We start from the raw sequence: 20,767 nt of genomic DNA, 5'->3' as shown, positions 1-20,767 counted from the left end.
AGAATTCACTTTAGGAGTGGAAGCAAGTCTTCCTCGATTCCGAGGGACTGCCTATGATGATGAAACGATTTCAAAATGAGGCCCTCAAAGCAGCATCTGGAGATATGACAGGAAGACTGGCACATTACACCCCAAGGTGTTAAAGTAGCATTCCTCATACGAATGGCCAAAGTATTTCCACTAAAATTACATGGAGTACAGTGCTTTCCTGGAGGTCAGCAGAGTGATCACACCTGATTTTTGAAATCCCAGCTGTTCTAGTTGTCCCTCTCAAGAGTCACACCATTAAATAGAAACTCAAAGTTACCATGGCGTATCCGAGGGACGGAACACAGGCATCGCCTCTGCCAAATCTTCAATGTGTCTGTAAAAATGGGCCAAGGACTTGTTTACATATTGAAACCACTATGATGTGATCAATCCATACTTGGGCTGCCGTTCTTTGCGATCTGTAATCCAGAGCTAGTTACATCACTTTTTAAATTCAAACTGGTTTATAAGAACACAAGAAATAGGAGCAGGATTAGGCCATTTGGCCCCTCGAGCCTGTTCCGCTATTCAATAAGATCATGGCTGATCTGATCTTGGGCTCAGCTCCACGTCCCTGTCCGCTCCCCATAACCCTTTATTCCCTCATCGCTCAAAAATCTTTCTATCTCCACCTTAAATATATTCAATGACCCAGCCTCCACAGCTCTCTAGGTAGTGAATTCCACAGATTTCCAACCCTCAGAAAATAAATTCCACCTCATCTCAGTTTTAAATGGGTGACCCCTTATTCTGAAACTATGCCCCCTAGATCTAGATTCCTCCACGAGGGGAAACATCCTCTCTGCATTTACCTTGTCGAGTCCCGTCAGTATCTTATATGTTTCAATAAGATCACCTCTCATTCTTCTAAACTCCAATGTGTATAGGCCCAACCTACTCAACCTTTCTCATAAGTCAACCCCTTCATCTCAGGAATCAACCTAGTGAACCTTCTTTGAACTGCCTCTAATGCAAGTATATCCCTCCCTAAACAAGGAGACCAAAACTATAGGTGTGGCCTCATCAATACCCTGTACAGTTGTAGCAGGACTTCTCTGCTTTTATACTCCATCCCCTTTGCAATAAAGGCCAACATTCCATTTGCCTTCCTGATTACTTGCTGTACCTGCATACTAACTTTTTGTGTTTCATGCACAAGGACCCCCAGGTCTCTCTGTACTGCAGCATTCTGTAATCTCGCTCCATTTAAATAATAATTTGCTTTTTTTATTTTTCCTGCCAAAGTGGATAACCTCACACTTTCCCATATTATACTCCATCTGCCAAATGTTTGCCCACTCACTTAGCCTGTCTATATCCCTTTGATGATTTTTTGTGTCGTCCTCACAACTTGCTTTCCCATCCATCTTTGTATCATCTGCAAACATGGCTACATTACACTCGGTCCCTTCATCCAAGTCATTAATATAGATTGTAAATAGTGGAGGACCCAGCACCGATCCCTGTGGCACTGGTCCAGGCGGCAACCCACTAGTTACTGCTTGCCCACCGGAAAATGGCCCATTCATCCCAACTCTGTTTTCAGTTAGTCAATCTGCTATCCATGCTAATATATTACCCCCAACCTGTGAGCTTTTATCTTGTGCAGTAACCTTTTATGTTGCGCCTTATCGAATGCTTTCTGGAAATCTAAATACACATCCACTGGTTCCCACCTTATCCACCCTGATCGTTACATCCACAAAGAACTCCAGCAAATGTGTCAAATATGATTTCCCTTTCATATCATGCTGACTCTGCTTTTCTGTATTATGCTTTTCCAAATGTCCTGCTACTGCTTCCTTAATAATGGACTCCAGCATTTGCCCAACGACAGATGTTAGGCTAACTGGTCTATAGTTTCCTGCTTTCTGTCTGTCTCCTTTTTTTGTTAAATAGGGGCGTTGCATTTACGGTTTTCCAATCCGCTGGGACCTCCCCAGAATCTATTGAATTTTGGTAGATTACAACCAATACATCCACTATTTCTGCATCCACTTCTTTTCAGACCCTAGGATGCAAGCCATTAGGGGACGTGTGCACCTTTAGTCCCATTATTTTACCGAGTACTACTTCTTTCGTGATAGTGATTGTTTTGAAGTTCCTCCCTCCCTATAGCCCCGTGATTATCCATTATTGGGATGTTTTTAATGTCTTCTACCATGAAGACTGACACAAAATATTTGTTCAAAGTCTCTGCCATTTCCCTGTTCCCCATTATTAATTCCCCAATCTAATCCTCTAAGGGACCAACATTTACTTTAGCCACTCTCTTTCTTTTTATATACCTGTAGAAACTCTTACTACAGTTGTACCCCTCCAGTCCGGCACCCTCGGGACCTGACCGGTGCCGGACCAGAGAAATTTCCAGACCACGAGAGGTCATGCCGAAGGTGCCCTGTGGAAGTGTGAGTGGATTCTCAGTGGTATAATACCGGCATATTTAAAAACAGTTCTAATGTACTTCTAGCCTTATCCACCGATTAGGAAAATGTAGCCCATATATTTCCAGTCAGGGTCGTTATATAGTGCTCACAACTGAATTAGATAAGGTTTGATAACTTAGTTTGGACTGGGAATCAAACCTGGTTACTTCTTAGTTTGAATGAAGTCTACCTTTGAGCTTCAGACAACCGTAAATGTATTTAAAAAGCTGCTGCGTGTAACGGGCATCCTTAACACCAGAGAGTGAATTTCTAACCTTGCTTCCGATGGGAAGTCTGTGCAGAGAGCAGCGTATAGGAAATTCAGGCATGTGATGCGAACAGCTTTCCAAAATTAATTTAAGCGGGTGGAAAATGATGCACGGCATTTGCCTGAATCTCTTGTAAACTGCTCCTGGGATAAAGGCTCCCCATCGGGAGCACGATGTCATAAAATCATCCTGCTAAACTTTCCTGGTGAATCTCCCCCACAACTGGCTGCCACTAAAAGGGCAAGTTAAATTTTTTTTTTAAAATCATGTGGAGCCAGGAGGAGAACCAAGTTGTTCGCAATCGAGTCCCCCCTCCCGCTTTCCTCGTTCCACATCCACCTTCAAACCTCACGGCACTTACCCAAGGGATGCTACCGGCGAAGCAAGTGGCTGGAAATGCATTTCCTAAAATGGGTGAGCTGCCTGTGGAAGCGCCGGCAGTTCATCTAAATAATTGAACTTAGGCTCAAGGGACCCTCCATGAAGAGTGCGGGTCGCTGCCCCCCACCAGGAATGATGCCAGACCAGGGAGGTTGCCGGACCAAAGAGTCCCGGACTGCAGAGGTACAACCTGTATCTGTTTTTAGATTTTTTGTTAGTTTACGCTCATAAGCTATCTTCTCTCTCATTATTTTTTTTAGTCATCCTTTGCTGTTTTTTTTATATAAAATTTCCCAATCTTCTGGCCTCCCACTAATCTTGGCCATTTTGTATGCCTTTGTTTTCAATTTGATACCATCCTTTATTTCGTTAGTTAGCCACGGATAGTTCTCCCTTCTCTTAGTCTTTCCTTCTCACTGGAATATATTTTTGTTGAGAGTTATGAAATATCTCTTTAAATGTCTGCCATTGCTTATCAACCATCTTACACATTAATCTATTTTCCCAGTCCACTTTAGCCAACTCTGCCTTCATACCTTTGCAGTCTCCTTTATTTAAGTTTAAGACACTAGTTTGAGATCCAACTTTCTCACTCTCCAACTGAATTTGAAATGCAACCATGCTATGATCACTCTTTCCTAGAGGATCCTTTACTAGGAGATCATTTATTAATCCGGTCTCATTACACATTACCAGATCGAAGATAGCCTGCTCCCTGGTTGGTTCCACAACATGCTGTTCAAGGAAACTATTCCCGATACACTCTATGAACTCTTCCTCAAGGCGACCCTGGCCAATTTGCTTTGTCCAATCAATATGAAAATTAAAATCGCCCATGATTATTGCCGTTCCTTTTTTTACAAGCCTCCATTATTTCTTCATTTATACTCCGTTGAACAGTGTAGCTACTGTTAGGGGGCCGAAAGACTACGCCCACCAGTGACTTCTTGCCCTTATTATTTCTTATCTCCACCCAAACTGATTCTACATCTTGATCTTCTGAGCCAATATAATTTCTCACTACTGCATTGGTCCTTTATTAACAGAGCTACCCCACCTCCTTTTCCTGTCTATCCTTCAGAATTGTCAAATACCTGTGAATATTCAGTTCCCAGCCTTGGTAACTTTGCAACCACAACTCTGTAATGGCTATCAGATCATACGCATTTATATCTATTTGTGCCGTCAACTCATCTATTTTGTTACGAATGCTGCGTGTATTCAGATAAAGAGCTTTTAATTTTGATTTTTTTAAAACCATTTTTCCCTTATTTGACCCCACTTTCTGATACGCTCATGTTTAAACATTTTGTCCAATCCGGTCACACTCTGGTTATCATTTCTCCCAGTGCTACCCTGCTCTATTGCCTTCTCCTTGCTCTTTGACTTTTTAACTTTCCGCTCACATGAAACCTCTCTTCTCTCCCCCCCACCCCCGCATTTAGTTTAAAGCCCTCTCTACAGCCCTAGTTATTCAATTTGCCAGGACACTAGTCCCAGCACGGTTCAAGTGAAGCCCGTCCCAATGGAACAGCTCCCTCTTACCCCAGTACTGGTGCCAGTGCCCCATGAACCGAAACCCATTTCTCCCACACCATTCTTTGAGCCACGTGTTTAACTCTCTGATCTTATTTACCCTATGCAAATTTGCTCATTGCTCAGGTAGTAATCCAGAGATTATTACCTTTGTAGTTCTGCTTTTTAATTTAGCCCCTAGCTGTTGGTACTCCCTCAGCAGAACCTCTTTCTTTGTTCCACCTATGTCGTTGGTACCTACGTGGACCATGACAACTGGATCGTCCCCCTCCCACTCCAAGTTCCTCTCCAGAGGAGATGTCCCTAAACCTGGCACCAGGCAGGCAACACAGTCTTCGGGCCTCACGCTCTCGGCTGCAGAGAACAGTATCTATCCCCTTAATGATACTGTCCCCTACCACAACGTCATTTATTTTTACTGCCCCCCCCCCCCCCCACTTCAATAGCCTCCTGTACCACGGTGCTGTGGTCAGTTTGGTTATCCTCCCTGCAGTAACTGCTCTCGTCCAAACAGGGAGCAAGAATCTCATACCAGTTAGACAATTGCAAGTTTGTGTGTCATAATGTGTTGGGAAGATGGCATACCCCCTATGCCCTAAGTGGGCACCCCATACTATTGTTCAGTCTCTACAACAACAACTTTTATTTATATATCGCCTTTAACGTAGTAAAACATCCCAAGGCGCTTCATAGCAGTGTTGTAAGACAAAACAGATAAATTTGACACCAAGCTACAGAAGAAGAAATGACGGCAGATGACCCAAATCTCAGTTAAAGAGGTAGGTTTTAAGGAGCATTTCAAAGAAGGAAAGAAAGGTAGAGAGGCGGAGAGGTTTAGGGAGCGAGTTCCAGAGCTTAGAGCCCAAGCAGCTGAAGGCATGGCCAACCGATGCTTGAACAGTTATAATCAGGGATGCTTAAGACAGAAGTTGAGGAGCACAGACATCTTGTAGAATTGTGAGGCCGAAATAGATTACAGAGATAGGGAGGGGCAAGGCTATGCATACCCTTAAAAGAATTGGCCACTCGCAATCCTGCTGTTCTGCACGGTATCTCTCCCCCAATCTATACTGTTTCTAGCTTTTGGCAGTAATAACAGATGAGCCAATGGGCAAGTGGGAAACCGTTGAACAGGAGAGCAACACAAGAAGAAAAGGTATTGAGTACAAAGGTGATCTTTCTTTCCATCCTCTAGTTTGAAGCAACATATTAGAAAATTGAGCCAAGATTACTATATTAGGTTTTAACTTGGACAAGATACTGAACCTTTAGCCACCATACCACACACTGGAGTCCTCTTCCTAACCTCCTTTGCCTTCAACAACATTCTCAAAACCTACTCTTTGACCATATCTTCATTCACTCCCCTAATTCTTCTCCATACTTTTGTAAATTGTTAGATACCACTTGTGAAGCACCTCGAGATATTGTTACACCTTGCATAAATCCCACATCAAATTCAACTTATGAACATGATCTGTACTAGTGTAAGTGCACATTCTGTGGGATGGGAAAGGGAAGTGAAACATGTTCTGTTCCAGCAAAAATTGGCAAGCGTATGCATGGATTGAAATAATTTTTCAACACAGTATTTTAGCTTAGCTGAACACAATTAAATACAGTGAAAAAACAATGGCAGGAATTCCCTTGGAGCTACTCCTGCTCCGCTACCATAATCTCACGGGGAGAGGTAGCGAAGAGGGGAGCAAGCTGATGAGAGGGGGAGCAGAGAGGAAAGGATGGGACAACGGGACAGGAAGAGCTAGAGGAGAGGGGAGCAGGAGTGAGAGGAGAAGTAACAAGGGACGAGAGGACTAGGAAAGAGACAGGTGGGAGGGAAAGGGCGGGGGGGGGGGGGGCGGTGAAAGAGAGAAGGCACGTGGGATGACAGAGAGAGAGGGGATATGGAATAGGAGAAATGGGAGAATGGGGAAGGGGTGAGAGATAGGGAGCAGGAAAGTGGAGGAGGGGAGTAGGAATGAAGAGAACTAATGGGTGGAGAGCCAGAGAGAAAAAAAAGAAGACAGGAGGGGAGAACAGAAGGGGAGGGAAGAAAGGAATTGGGGGAGGGGAGAGAGAAAGAGAAGGACAAGGGAAGAAAGAAGGAGGAAGGAAGATGGGAAGGGGCGATGGGAAGAAAAGAAGGATGCGAGGCAAGGAGAGGGAAGGAGGAGGAGGGGGAAGAGGAAGAGGAAGAGATGGGGAGGTGTGTGAAAAGAAGTGGAGTGGAGGGGAGGGACGATAGGTTGGATGAGGGAGCGGAAGAGGAGGGGATAGGAGGGAAGATGAGGAGCAGGGGAGGGAAGAGGATGGGAGGGAATGAGAAATTGATGGAATAGAAGGAAGGGAAGGAAAGAGGGGGGGGAGAGGCAAGCAAACAATCGATGAGAGGTGAGGGAAGGGAAGAGAAGAGGAGGAAGAAAAGTTGGAGGAGGGTAGAACAGAAGGAGGAGGAAGGGAAGAAAAGAAGGTGGTTGGAAGAAGAGGAGGGATGGGTGGAGAGGAGGGAGAGGGGAAAAAATAGGGGTGGGAAGAGGATAGGAGAGGAGGCAAGGGGAAGGGGATGAAAGAGGAGGAGAGGAAGGGGTAGATGGGGAGGGGACAGGGAATATTAACATTTCTTCATTCCCCTTTGAACTACCCACTCAGGCCCTGTACCCTCCCACCCAGGCCCTGTATCCTCCCACCCCTACTCGAATTATCCTGCTTGACTCAAAAACTGGGCTTGGTACTGACTCCCCATGTGCAATGCCACATAGATCTACTTGTTTTACATAAATATAGAAATAAATAACTGCACCAGCAACACTCACTTTCAATTGTCCTCCATCATTTAGAAAAAAAGATAAACTTATTCAGTTGAGCAAAGTAAAGAGTTGGTAACGTTGTAAACTGGAACATGAATCTAATTTCATCAAACTGCTTCACTTTCCCACTATTGTAAACCATAAATATTGCTGTTTATTTCTTTCTAGTAATGTTCTGTGCAGTGTGCTGGCCTGTGAACAGAGGAGGTGAACTTGCACTGTCGTCTCAGTTTCAATTGTGCATTGTAATAGAGCGCCTTTCTGAATCGGAGAGATAACCTGCCCTCACTTGTGAAGTTGTTGGACATACTGAACCCACTACTTTAAATACACAGTTATATACAATTTCACTTTTTTGAGCTACTGCTGAAAGTTTTAAACAAGGAGTAGGTAGTTTATTTTTTTCCAAATGTAAAACTATATCTAACAAAAGCTTTACATTATTGAACAAAAGTGATGGAGCTTTACCCTCCATTTAGCCTAGAATATATTTGGCCCTGGGAGTACTTCTGGGGCAATGTAGATAATGCTTTCCCTATGCACTTCATCAGTGTAATACCCCAATTCTGACAGTGCAGATACATTGTATACCCCATGCAACATTGGTCCACATAGAATTCCCAGGTGAGGTACAAACATTTGAGTTGCATAATAACTTGAGGGCATATTGTCATCAGGACAAAAAGTGAGAAAAGTGCTCCATTCCCCAATACCAACACCCATCGTTTTAAAGAATTAAAAAAAATACAAACTATCTCGGAGTGACTGATGTGATGGAGATATCAGTTTAGAGACAAGAGAGTTGAATTAATTAATCACTGGATAATTAAATGACAACAAATGAACGGATTGTGATTTACTGGCTTTGGTGGTGTTAGTGTATTTTCTTCTGTTGAAAATGAAAAACAGGGCAACCTAACAGTCCTTTTCTTTCAGTACAAAACTGAAAGACAAACTTGAGCTCATAAGTTTTAAAAGAATAAAAATAAAAGTCATGCATTGTGCTTATGATATAACTATGCTGGAGCATAAAGAAAAACAGAAGCAAGATCTCACTTAAAGCTGGTCTCACAAAGGGTCACTGCAGTGGAGGCCAGACAAACAGCACCTCACTGGTTGGAATGAGGAAAGTAGGATCATGAGAGTAGCTCTAAAAGTGCAGTATAACAATAGTATTAAATAAAGTGTCAGAACCAAAGATAAATACAGTGATCAAATGTCAAGAGCCATGTATGCTCATCTATTTCTCTTTAGTCTTTCACTGACATTTGTTGCATCACCCTCACATTTTTGGGATCTTCAACACATTAAGGGAATGATGTGCTTTGATGTGCGTGTGCGCGTGCGAGGACACGTGCATATACAAGTGAGCCTACTGTAACAAGAAGGTGTCACAGCCAAACCTCCTCTTGTTCTATCGTTATGTCCACAAACATATATAATGAGGGGGTTTGACAAGGTGGATGCAGAAAGGATATTTCCACTCATAGGAGAAACTAAAACTAGGGGGCATCATTTCAGAATAAGGGGCCGCCCATTTAAAACTGAGATGAGAAGGAATTTCTTCTCCGAGTGTTGTAAATGTGGAATTTTCTGCCCCAGAGAGCTGTGGTGGCTGGGTCATTGAATATATTTAAGTCGGAGATAGACAAATTTTTGAGTGATAAGGAAATAAAGGGTTATGGGGAGCAGGCAGGGAAGTGGAGCCGAGTCCATGATCAGATCAGCCATGATCTTATTGAACGGCGGAGCAGGCTCGAGGGGCCAAATGGCCTACTCCTGCTCCTTTTTCTTATGTTGTTCTTATGTTCTTCTGTTGTTCTTATGTTCTTCTGTTGAAATGCATTTTCTGCACATAGCAGTCAGGAGGGGAAGGCTGACCAATTTTTCCCTTCCGTATCCCAGGAACACTGGGTTAAATATTAGCACCCGATTAAGTTAAAAGCAGGTGAGCATTCCTACTGTCCCTTCAAGGTCACTATTTTCAATGTGGGCAGGCTCAGTCACTGCAGATGCTTGCCCTCAGCCAGAAAAAGTCTAATTCAGTTTTGCTACTCATCTAAAGTAGATGGGGTTATCACCGTCTTGCATCTCAACAGCAGACCAGGAGTTAATGCTGAGAGCAGCAGGGCCACCTGGATTTTAAATCATCCTCAAGAAATGCATGTTAAAAATTGAATTTGAAAATATTACATTTTAAAAAGACATTTAAGTACTTTGATTAACTTTTGTTACATACTTCGCATAAGTAGATGATTTGGTAAATAACAATGAATATTCAAAATTTTCAATGAAAGCAACCACTTTGGCACTTTTTCAGTTGGAAAGGGTCAATTTTAAACACAGGTATCTACTTTAACAGCATTAAAAAAAAAACACAGCCTCAGGCTTGAATGTCTGATCTTTTGTTGTTTCCACAACCTTCTCTCTTCAAAAAAAAAGGATATTCCAGTGTACATGCACTTAGAAATTGTAAAACTAAAGAAAGTTTGTTGGCTTCATAAAGATCATTTCCCCCATATTATTCTATTTTATAAACTTGGTAAATCTATTCCATCAGCAACTCCTCCTGAAAGCTGGCTCATTTAGCAGCTTTTCTTACAAAGTCTGTAAAGGCAGCAGAACTACAAGTTGTCACTGCATTAAATAAGTATAATATACTCTACAATACACAACACTGAATGTCTGAGCTCATTGGATAAAGGATTGTATATTAGAGATGGTTCTTACCACAATCATTTCTGAAGTTTCCAAAACGATACATTCACAGCCTCGTCTCAGGCTTCCTGCAGACTGCTTGCCAAAACTGAAACGGGTAAAGAAAAGGAAAATGTTTACAACAAATTAACTAAACCAATGATGGGAGTTATCCAGGATCACAATATTTGCACTGAACGTGTACACGGTCAGAGTCAAGGCTTATAATACAGCACGAGGCATGGGGCTCCTTCTTATCGGGGATCCTGCTTTCAGAGGCTGACAGCTGGAAGACATGACCTTCCAGTCACCCAATGTAACATTTGAGATCACTAACTGACAACAAAGGGAAAATACCCATCAGTGAGATGGCTACCAAGGTTTCCTATCACTTAATGTTAATCTTACAAACCAATGATTAGAGACTTCTGACTGAGGTCAGGATTAGCCACATCTATTGATATGTGCTGGTTTATTGATAACTATGAAAAGACTTTACAATTTACAATACCATTATGACTGAAGGGCTAAATTCATGCAGTTAAAATTTAGCATAAAAATAAAAACTATGCTGCAACTTCCCATCTCTTTAAACTAGACCAACCTCACTGCCTCCTTGTGACATAAAAAAAACTTGCATCTATATAGCACCTTTCACAACCTTAGGACGTCCCAAAGCACTTTACAGCCAATGAAGTACTTTTGAAGTGTGGACTCTGTTGTGATGTAGCAATGGATTAATTATTGGTTGGGATATGCACAACACAGAGCAAGTACAAAGGGAATGTACTCTGGCAGGATGTGACAAGTAGTGTTCCCCAGGGATCTGTACTGCAACCTCAGCTTTTCACCATATTTATCAATGGCTTGGATGAAGGAATAGAGGTTTGCAGGTGACTAAGTTAGAAGGCACAGTAATTTGAGGAGATGAGAGAAACAAGTTACAAAGGGACATAGACAGAATAAGTGAGTGGGTAAAACTGTAGCAAATGGAGTTCAAGATGGGGAAGTGTGAGTTCATGCACTTTGGATCCGACAAAGACAAATGACAAAAGCCTTGGAACTGTGGAGGAGGAAGGGATTTGGGTGTCCATGTACACAAATTATTTAAAACTAATGTACAGGTGCAAAATGTAATCAAAAGCGCTAACAAAATGTTGCCCTTTATCGCAAAGGAGCTGGAATACAAAGAGGAGGAAGTTATACTACAGTTGTAAACAGCCTTGGTCAGACCCCGTCTGGGAGTTCAGTTTTGGGCACCGCAACTCAGCAAGGATAAACTAGCCTTAATGGGGTGCAGCGCAGATTTACCAAAATTATACCGGGGCTTAAAAGGGTTAAATTATAAAGACAAGCTGCATAAACTTGGCTTGTATTCCCTTGAGTTAGGCATTTGAAGGGTGATCTAATTGAGGTGTTTAAAATGATAAAAGGATTCCATCGAGTAAATGCAGAGAATCTATAATATCCTGTAGTGGGGAAATTAGAGATCACACAAAGGATAGTGGAAATCTGTAATTCTCTCTTCCAAATGCTAGGTCAAATGAAATTTTCAGGACGGACAGAGACAGATTTTTATTAGATTAGGGTAACAAGGAATATTGATCAAAGACAGGCAGGTAATTGGAGGAACAGGGCAGCTACAATCTAACTGAATAGTGGAACAGGCTCAAAGGACTGAATGCCCAACTTCTGTTCCTATGGTATTTGTACGAGCTCCCATTACTATCAATGAGAATAACCCCCTAAAACAAGAAACACAGTACAATAAAAAAATTTTAAAATCACAATTAAAATTAATTGAAATTAAATGTAATTAATTGTAGAAAAATATATATTTTTGGAAAAATGTTTTAATGTGTTTTAATAGGGTTAAAAATAAACTTACCTTGATGGACAGGGTTTTTAATATAAAAATGAATGATTAAATTAAATTGTTCTTTGTTTTAAAAGTGTTATGCTGGTAAGAGTAAGCTATTCGCCTACTTTTACCAGGCATAAAAGTTTGAAGGGCATTCGCTGGGCATGAGTTGGGTAAATGTCCTTCCTGCGGGAATGCGTTGAATCTGTCGAAAGAAATTTTGACAGATCGGAAAAGCCGCTTCTCAGCGCATGCGCATCACGTCCCGGGAACCGGCTTTTGCGAGGCCTTGCCGGGTGCGTGCGCATTTCGTACGCTCCCGACGAGGCCATAATTTTCGGCCCATTATATATTGCCAGAGTAATCTACAGATCATCTTTTATTGTAGTGCACTTGTCAGACTCTACTGTATCAGTGAGTGAGCTGCAAAACAGATACCTTTTGAAAATAAATTAAATACATTATATCGACAGGGGTTATACAAATACTGAAGGATAAACTCACTGTTGGGTGTCACTTTGATTATTCCATTAAGCAACTATTTCAACCCAACATCATAAAGTTAGAGGAAGTGGTGAATGGCAATTGTTTAATGGTTGCAGTGTGGCATCTTCACAGGTGCTTTCTTAAACACAACAGCAGAAAGCCCCATTGTTAATCAAAGAACAGGTCAATTTTCCAGATCATGTATTGAAAAATAAATTCATACCATATTAACAACCTGATCATTTTTTTTTTTAAGATGCAACCTCAATATCTTTGTCTCTACAAAAACGTTTTTATTTAGCCTTGTTATGCATTAGAGAGTCAAGTCTAACATGACCAGTTTCTTTACACTTGACTGAGGTTAGACGCTATCAGCTTTTGAGATTTTGTGAAGTAACCTCATTTTCCTCACAGCAGAGGACGATGTATTCAATTTGGACATCTCTTGTGCTCACTCTTCTAATTGTCAATCTCATCAATACCTATCCCATGTGTTACTTTTTTATGCCCTAGATAGTAATTAGGTTGTACTCACAATAAAAAAAGAACAATGATAATTCAAGAATCTTCACTCAATAACCCATGCTTTATACTATTGCTGCAACTGAAAACTTGAAGGTAAAAAAGAGACACATCCCCAGTGATTTGTGCTGTTTTTTTTGGCGCACGCCACTTTTTTTGCCTAAGTTAAAAAATACAAGTTTCCCCAATCAATGGCTCCAAGTTTCCACATGATTTGCTCCTGATTTTTAGGAGCAACTGGTGTAGAACGGAGTATCTTAGAAATCGGAATTCTCGTCATTTAGTTTGCTCCAGTTCTAGTCAGTTAGAACAGTTTCACTTTGGAACAGAATTTTTTTTTCAAAGAAAAGATTAAATAAACCATGTTCCTACCTGTGTGAAAGTGCTTCAGGCAGGCCTTTCATGTTGGAGACAGGCAGCGGTGTGGCGTCAGTGTCTCGACGGCAGCGGCAGCAAGCTTCGAGCTGAGCTGCAGTGCTTGAGGCAGGCCTTCATTCTCTTCGTGGCTGGCCACGAAGCAGCAGCACCGGACAGACCCGAGGCCATTCGGCCATGAGATATCAGCGGCGTCAGTGGCTGGCCGGCAGCCGAAGAATCAGCGGACCGATGAGAGGCCATTCGGCCATGAGATAGCAACAGCGTCAGTGGCTGGCCGGCAGCCGAAGAATCAACGCAGGACACACGCAGCTCATTAAGGTTCTTGAGGCCATTCGGCCACACTTTAGGGGCGGCGTCAGTGGCTGGCCGGCAGCCAAAGAATCAGCAGCGGACGGACATGAGGCCATTCGGCCATAGGATATGAGCGGCGTCAGTGGCTGGCCGGCAGCCGAAGATACAGCAGCAGCCTTCGAGCTGTGAGGGGGACTGAGGCCATTTGGGCAGGGAGAGGCAGCCACATCGACAGTTTTATATTTAAATTTGCAGAATGGGTGCTGCATTGTCAACACCACGTATTATTGCAAAGTTGAATTGGCACTCTTATTTCTCCAAACACAGTCCTTACTTTGCATGCACCAATGCAGCACCGGTTCTGCAAGTTTAGCAGTGAAAAGCTGAACTCACTGATTTCAGCAGGTGATTTATTCAGCAGTGCTGCTAAAAGCACTCCCTCACACACAGAAATATCAAAAAAAATTAAATTACAAGCCTTTGCAGGGGTCCAAGAAACAAATCTTCACTTTTTCTGCTGTATTTTTAAAAATGGCCGAGTGCCAATGTTTATGTGAGACTGCGCGTGTGCGCACGCTCCAACGCGCACGCGCAGGGTTGCCGGCACCACGAAGGCAAATTTAAATTGTACCCGCCCCCTGCTACTTAGAAAATCGGCGCGAGTGTTAGGCTCCGCCCCCTGCTGCGATGAGCGCGCCGCGCCAAGCAGACATCGAGCTCCTTGGAATATCGGACTTTTTTTTTAGGCGCAGTTTTCGGCGCGTAAAACAGGCGCCCAGCTCGGAGGTGCACCGTTTTCGCTGCGGCACGAAACTTGGGGCCAATGTGTGCCAGCGTAACACAGTTAGTTACGATTTTTTTTAGGTTAATTTATTTTATGCCATGGGGGGGGGGTGACCACCACCCACGCCAATTCTTAACATTTAAGCAAGTTTGGCCAGCTCCGATTTACTCCAATTCTTCTTTGGATGGCATATGTGGCCTCTGTGGATAAACCTTTTGGTAAGTTAAGAAAATCTGCACAGGTAAGTGAATCAGTGCAGCAGATGCACTTTCAGGGCCCGGACAGCAGCAGCAGAGAGATGAGAGAGAGTGGGAGAGAGCCTTTCAGGCATAGTTAGGAGTGGGGACCGAGAGGGAGGAGGCTGTTCGACCAGGGATAGGTGTGGGGACTGGGAGGCCATTCGGCCTGGGATAGGTGCAGGGACTGGCATTAGGAGGCCATTTGGCCTGGGATAGGAGCGGGATCTAAGACCAGGGACCGGGAGGCCATTCGGCCTGGGATAGGTGCGGGGACCAGGAGGCCATCCGGCCTGGGATAGGAGCAGGGATCGGGATGCCATTCGGCTTGGGATAGGACCAAGGACCAGGACAGCACTGGGAGGCCATTCGGCCTGAGATAGGAGCAGGGATCGGGAGGCCATTCGGTTTGCGATAGGAGCGGGGACCGGGTGGCCATTCGGCCTGGGATAGGACCAAGGACCAGGGCGCCATGCGGCCTGGGATAGGTGTGGGGACCCGCACCAGCATCGGGAGGGGGGGGGGGGGAGATGGAATTTTGTCATTACACTTTAATAATTTAATGGAGGTAAGTTGCTGCAATGTGTAATGTGCTTGTGCAGGTTGCTGTTTCACTTTGCAGCTTCAGGCCGCATTGTGTCCCTGGTTACCGCGGCAACCCGATCTTTTTGGCGCAGATCTTGGGCTTTACCCCCAAAACTAGACGTCAGACTAGGCGGTGCCAAAATGAAGAATTCAAACGGGGAAACTTGGATGATTTTTTGGGGACGTACTTGGACCCTCAAAAACCGGGTGTAACTCTTCAAGTATGCCAAAAACAGCTTTGGGGAAAATTGAGCCCTATTAAAGTAACAGTGGTGGTAACTTTTACCTTTTTGATAAATGCCCTGTTAAATATATGACAGGAAATTGAAGAATAAAGCCGACATTTCTTAAGGTGACCTTGATGGAAAGCTTTCTTAAACACCACAAAAGTCTGAGCAACAGAATTCCCGTCTCTCCAATACACATATGAGCAGCGGCAGGTTCCAAAATTACCGAGAACAATGCAAGCATATAGCTCAGCTTAACGGTGTATTTACTTTACATATAGCTCAGCTTAACGGTGTATTTACTTTACATATAGCTCAGCTTAACGGTGTATTTACTTTACAATTTTTGCAGCTGCGCTGCAAATTACACAAGACTGCAAATGAAAGATCTCAGGATGCCCCAAAGCGCTTTACCAACAATTAAGTATTTTTAAAGTGATGTCACTGTTGTAATGTAGGAAGTATGGCAGGCAATTTGCACACAGCAAGGTCCCACAAACAGCAATGTGATGATGACCAGATAATCTGCTTTCAGTGATGTTGATTGAGGGATAAATATTGGCCAGGACACTGGAGATAACTCCCCTGCTCTTCTTCAAAATAGTGCCATGAGATCTTTTACATCCACCTGAGAAAGATGATGGGACCTCAGTTTTAACATCTCATCCAAAAGACAGCACCTCCAACAGTGCAGCACTCACTCAGTACTGCACTGGAGTGTCAGCCAATATTTTTGTGCTCAAGTCTCTGGAGTGGGACTTGAACCCATAACCTTCTGACTCAGAGGGCAGTGTGTTATGAGCCACAAGCTGAACATTGCTGCTTCCACTGGTCAGCGAGATGGTAACAACAACTAATTTAAATAATTGCAAAACAATTAAAGGCCCGAGATTAGAAAAAATCTTTACACAGCTGTTAGAATATGGAATTATCTGTATCTCTGACACAAAATATTGTTGAAGCAGAGTCCTTTATGAGAGATTGAGATGACTACTTAAAAACATATAAAGAGTACAGGGAGTAAGCCGGAAAATGTGATTAGAGTAAGTGGATAGTGTGGAATAAAACACTGCACAGACTTCATAGGCCAAATGACCTGTTTCAGTGCTGTAACATTCTACGATTCAGAAAGGCCTAGAATCACCTGAAGAGGTAGTTTTGCCAATGCCTCCAAAGAAAGCAACAATGTACGCACTGACTCCAGAGATATTGTCCATTAGTTTTTCTAATCGTGGGCAGGATGACTTTTCAGTCTCTATACAGATGAGCAATGTGGCTTCCAATCACATGCTATTGTAGACTTTGCTAACCCTCCAGGATTGACCTGGAGTCTCCAGGAATTAAAGATCAATCTCCTTGAAACTGCTGAGAGCAATCTGGGAGAAAATTCATAGGGACATTAAAAAGTGTCTTCTTCATTTATTTGTACACTTTCATTTATTAGTTATAGTTAGATGGTCAAAAAGACTGACGGTCAATAATCATCCAATTAACAGAGTCTGCCTGCTTTCCAGTTGGCGTGGGAAGGCGGTGAGCTGTGATGATGGACGTGTCGGGTGACTAATGGCGGAAACATGGGGTGGTTGGAGGTGGAGGTCATATGTTGAAACCTCCATGAATACGTCCAAAGTTGGCAACTCTATCCCAGCCACTGTTGCAAAGTCCAGAATGCAGATTTAAAATAAATCATAGAGAGTTGGAAAAAGTGCACTATTATTACAGAATCAATTCTGCTCAAAGATTTGAAGGACAGTCTGTAAGGGACTGCAGAGAGAGAAACGCTGACAAAAAAGATCTAATGCCTATTGTGATTTTTGACATTTTACATTTCAAAAATTTAAACTAAAAATATAACTGTGAATGTAAAATGGTCACCAAAACATAGTTCAAGCCTTGCAGCTTGTGACAAATATCGGAAGAGTCAAAATATTTTTTAAAGCTTTGTATAACCTCTTCATGGCACACTACATCCAATAGCCAGCCTTCATTATTCCATTGAAGTATTAAACAATGTCCAGTGACAGTTGGTACATTTGTCATTTCATTTTTTCTTTGAAAAAGTCTCAACCACTTTCATCTGTCAGTCAAATGAAAAATATTACTGATTGCACAAAAGAAATTGGGAAACAGCAGTACTGACCTAAATATAGGATAACATGTTCTGGAGACATTACGTACAAGTCAATGGAGGCATAAAAGCTATAATGTAACATACCATCTTATCTCTACTACGTAGTTGCAGCGCAAGAGTTAAGATTTAAGAGTAGGAGGCCCTCGTTCAAATAACAGCTACGACAAATGTTTGCAGACTTCCTTTATATCATGGTTTCACAATTCCAGACTTACTCAGCTTTAAAATTCGCCAAAGCATAGTTCTGCTATTTGCAGCACATCGGGGTAGGGGGGGAGGGGGACACAGAAGACGGATAGCTCAGGGGAAACCAGATAGAAACTATCTAAAACTATGTTTCATTGGTTCTATTCTCCCAAGATGCTGGCAGTTTGATTCCGGATGATTTCAGAGCCAGAAGAATCAAGATATTTAAGATAGAATGTCACCGGTCTTGGATGTTTGACAGAATAAGAGGGAAACAGGTAGGGTAGAGTGAGAGGAAGACCCTTTCCTGTGGTGATCAGAGTATCATTCCATTCAGCTGGCTAGGAGCAGACAGACCAAGAATCTATGGAAATAAATTTCCACTTGTGAACAAAATGTGACTAGTGTATTGTTTGTATGTCTGAGGGAGTATATTTGATGTCTGAAGGGTCCACACCTGAAACATCAATTTATCTGTTCTCTCCAACATTGCAGATAAAAAGTCACCAACACAGAAATGTACTCAAGATAGCAGCAAACTGAAGCAAGATACCTCCTTCTCATTCACCATTATTTCAAATTGCACTGTTTATATTGTACAGCATTAAGTGATCAATTTTAAATTCAACATCTTGACATCAGCAGATTGACATTGGCAATAGGATCACATCACACCAATTGATTTCGACAGACGGAAAGAACATCATCGCTTGGTTAAAGGAAGGTATTTTAGTGTTTTCTTTGGAATACGGAATTTGTCAGTAAACAGCAAAACATGCAACAGAATTATAAAATACTAAAACTACATTTGAATTGTATAATAATATTCTAAAGTATAAGTTAAAAACATTCAGTATTAATACATGATAAAAAAAAAAGCACCAATTATTTTTCTATTTATGGATGGAAAGTTCCAAGCAAATTTTTAATTATCGTAATACAGGTACAATCCAGAATTACAAAAAACAGACATTTTTGAGGCGGCCAAGATGGCGACATTGGGCGGCGAGGGACAACTAAACCAGGGGGGTGGGGGGGCACGAGGAGCGGAGGGAATTGGCGATCGGCGAGGAGCAGAGAATTGACAGGTGGCAAGGAGCGCCAACAGCGAGGTCCGAAATCCGGAAAAATCCAAAAACTGGCACGGATTTAGACCAGAGATTGCCGGATTTCAGACTATTGATTTTGCTGTCCGAAATTCGGCAAAACCCAAAAATCGGCACGGATTCTGACCCTAGGTTGACGGATTTCAGACTATTGATTTTCCTATCCGAAATCCGTCAAAACCCAAAAAACGGCAGGACGAGGTCCCGAAGTTGCTGGATTTCAGACGTTGTACCTGTATTACACACACAATTTATGCAAATACAGTATAGTAGGATTGCAGACTGCACACATATTCAGAGCCATCTGATCACAAGAACAGATCAGTTTTTCCAAGATCCCTTTAACGTCAGTACGTAGTTCTTCTTCATCATTGCAAATCCATGTGGACCAATAAAGAAGTTAGCCTTCTTTAGGTTTGTATTATCAAACTTCAACTAGGAAGAAGCAAGGGCAGAAGGACAAGAAATGATGGATCAATAGACGTAAAAATAGAACAGACAGAGGGACTTGCATTCATATAGTGCCATTTTTAGCTGATCATGCCTCTGAAGCACCTTGGGTTAGTTTTCTACATTAAAAACATGATATAAATGCAAGTTGTTGTTATCACATTGCTCAGAAATAAATATAATGAATTGCTTTGAAGTCGAGTCAGCGGTGAACAAGCAGACAGGCTTCATTTAACATTTCGACCAGATGATAGCACCTCTGGCAATGCATCATTCACAATCTTCTCAGTCAGAGATGAGAGTGCTGCCAATCTGACACTTATTCTGAATAAATTACAGGACAAACGGGAAACTGCTCAACCTCTGCTGCCTCCAGGCCAGATCCTAGGTCATCCCATCGTCCGTCATAGAATTACAGTATGCAAACGACGCACACTCGGGAGGCCGAACTCCAAGCCATCGTCAATACCTTCACCATGGCGTACAAGAGCTCGGGCCTTACACTGAACATCCGTAAGACAAAGATCCTCTACCAACCTGATCCCTCCACACAGCACTGCCCTCCAGTTATCAAAATCCACGAGGCCTTCGATAACGTGGACAATTTTCCATACCTCGGAAGCCTACCGTCAACAAGAGCAGACATCAACGACGAGGTCCAACACGGCCTTCAGTCGCCCGAGAGAGAGTGGCGTAGAAATTCCGCTTTCTCCTTCCCGCGGACGTTCGACTAGATTTGAGAGAAAAATGCGCACGTACCTGATGCTGCTGCGCCCGCTCGACTTCCCGATCCACAGGCCTCCTCTCCCTGCGAGTCACAATGCGTGCGCAGGCCTGGAACTGGAGTCACATGGCTCTGGGCAGCCAATCAGGTATAGTATATTCTCATTCATAGTAATAGGAGTTTCGTAAGTCTAAAACTCCTATTACTATGAATGAGAACCACTCGCCCCCCCCACCCCCCGCCCCAAACACCCAAAACACGAATAAAAAATATACACTACATATTTAAGATTCATTTAAATTAAAGTTATTAATGTTTTATTAAAAACATTTTTTCCCTTCTTTAAAAGTTTTTTTAAAATTATGCCTTAAAATAAACTTACCGTAATGGGGAGGATTTTTACCAATAAAATATGTTTTCATAACTTTATTTTGATATATTTTTGTGTGTTTTAAAACACTTGCGCCTGTAAAGGTAGGTTTTGCGCCTGCTTTTTCAAGCGCAAGATTTTTTGAGGACAGTTGCCGGGCAATATATGCGTCAATATCGCAATCTTACATAAGAACATAACAATTAGGAACAGGAGTAGGCCATCTAGCCCCTCGAGCCTGCTCCGCCATTCAACAAGATCATGGCTGATCTGGCCGTAGACTC

At 42.6% G+C, this 20,767-nt stretch overlaps 1 protein-coding gene across 15 annotated transcripts in view; it reads right to left on the bottom strand.

The window, feature by feature from the left end:
* LOC139262901 (rap guanine nucleotide exchange factor 6-like) overlaps positions 1 to 20,767 on the bottom strand; it is a 448,770-nt gene that overhangs the window by 242,682 nt on the left and 185,321 nt on the right. For 14 of the 15 annotated variants that reach the window (XM_070878168.1, XM_070878169.1, XM_070878171.1 and 11 more), the window contains one exon: positions 10,180 to 10,255. The exons of the other annotated variant lie outside the window; for it this stretch is intronic. In XM_070878168.1, the coding sequence (XP_070734269.1) occupies positions 10,180 to 10,255 (76 nt within the window). The remainder of the gene's footprint in view (positions 1 to 10,179; positions 10,256 to 20,767) is intronic. 15 annotated transcript variants of the gene reach the window in all.

This window comes from Pristiophorus japonicus, chromosome 4, assembly GCF_044704955.1.
Source record: "Pristiophorus japonicus isolate sPriJap1 chromosome 4, sPriJap1.hap1, whole genome shotgun sequence".
NCBI classification, from domain to species: domain Eukaryota; kingdom Metazoa; phylum Chordata; class Chondrichthyes; family Pristiophoridae; genus Pristiophorus; species Pristiophorus japonicus.
The sequence above is the reverse complement of the archived record's forward strand: the minus strand, read 5'-3'. Positions and strand labels throughout refer to the sequence as shown.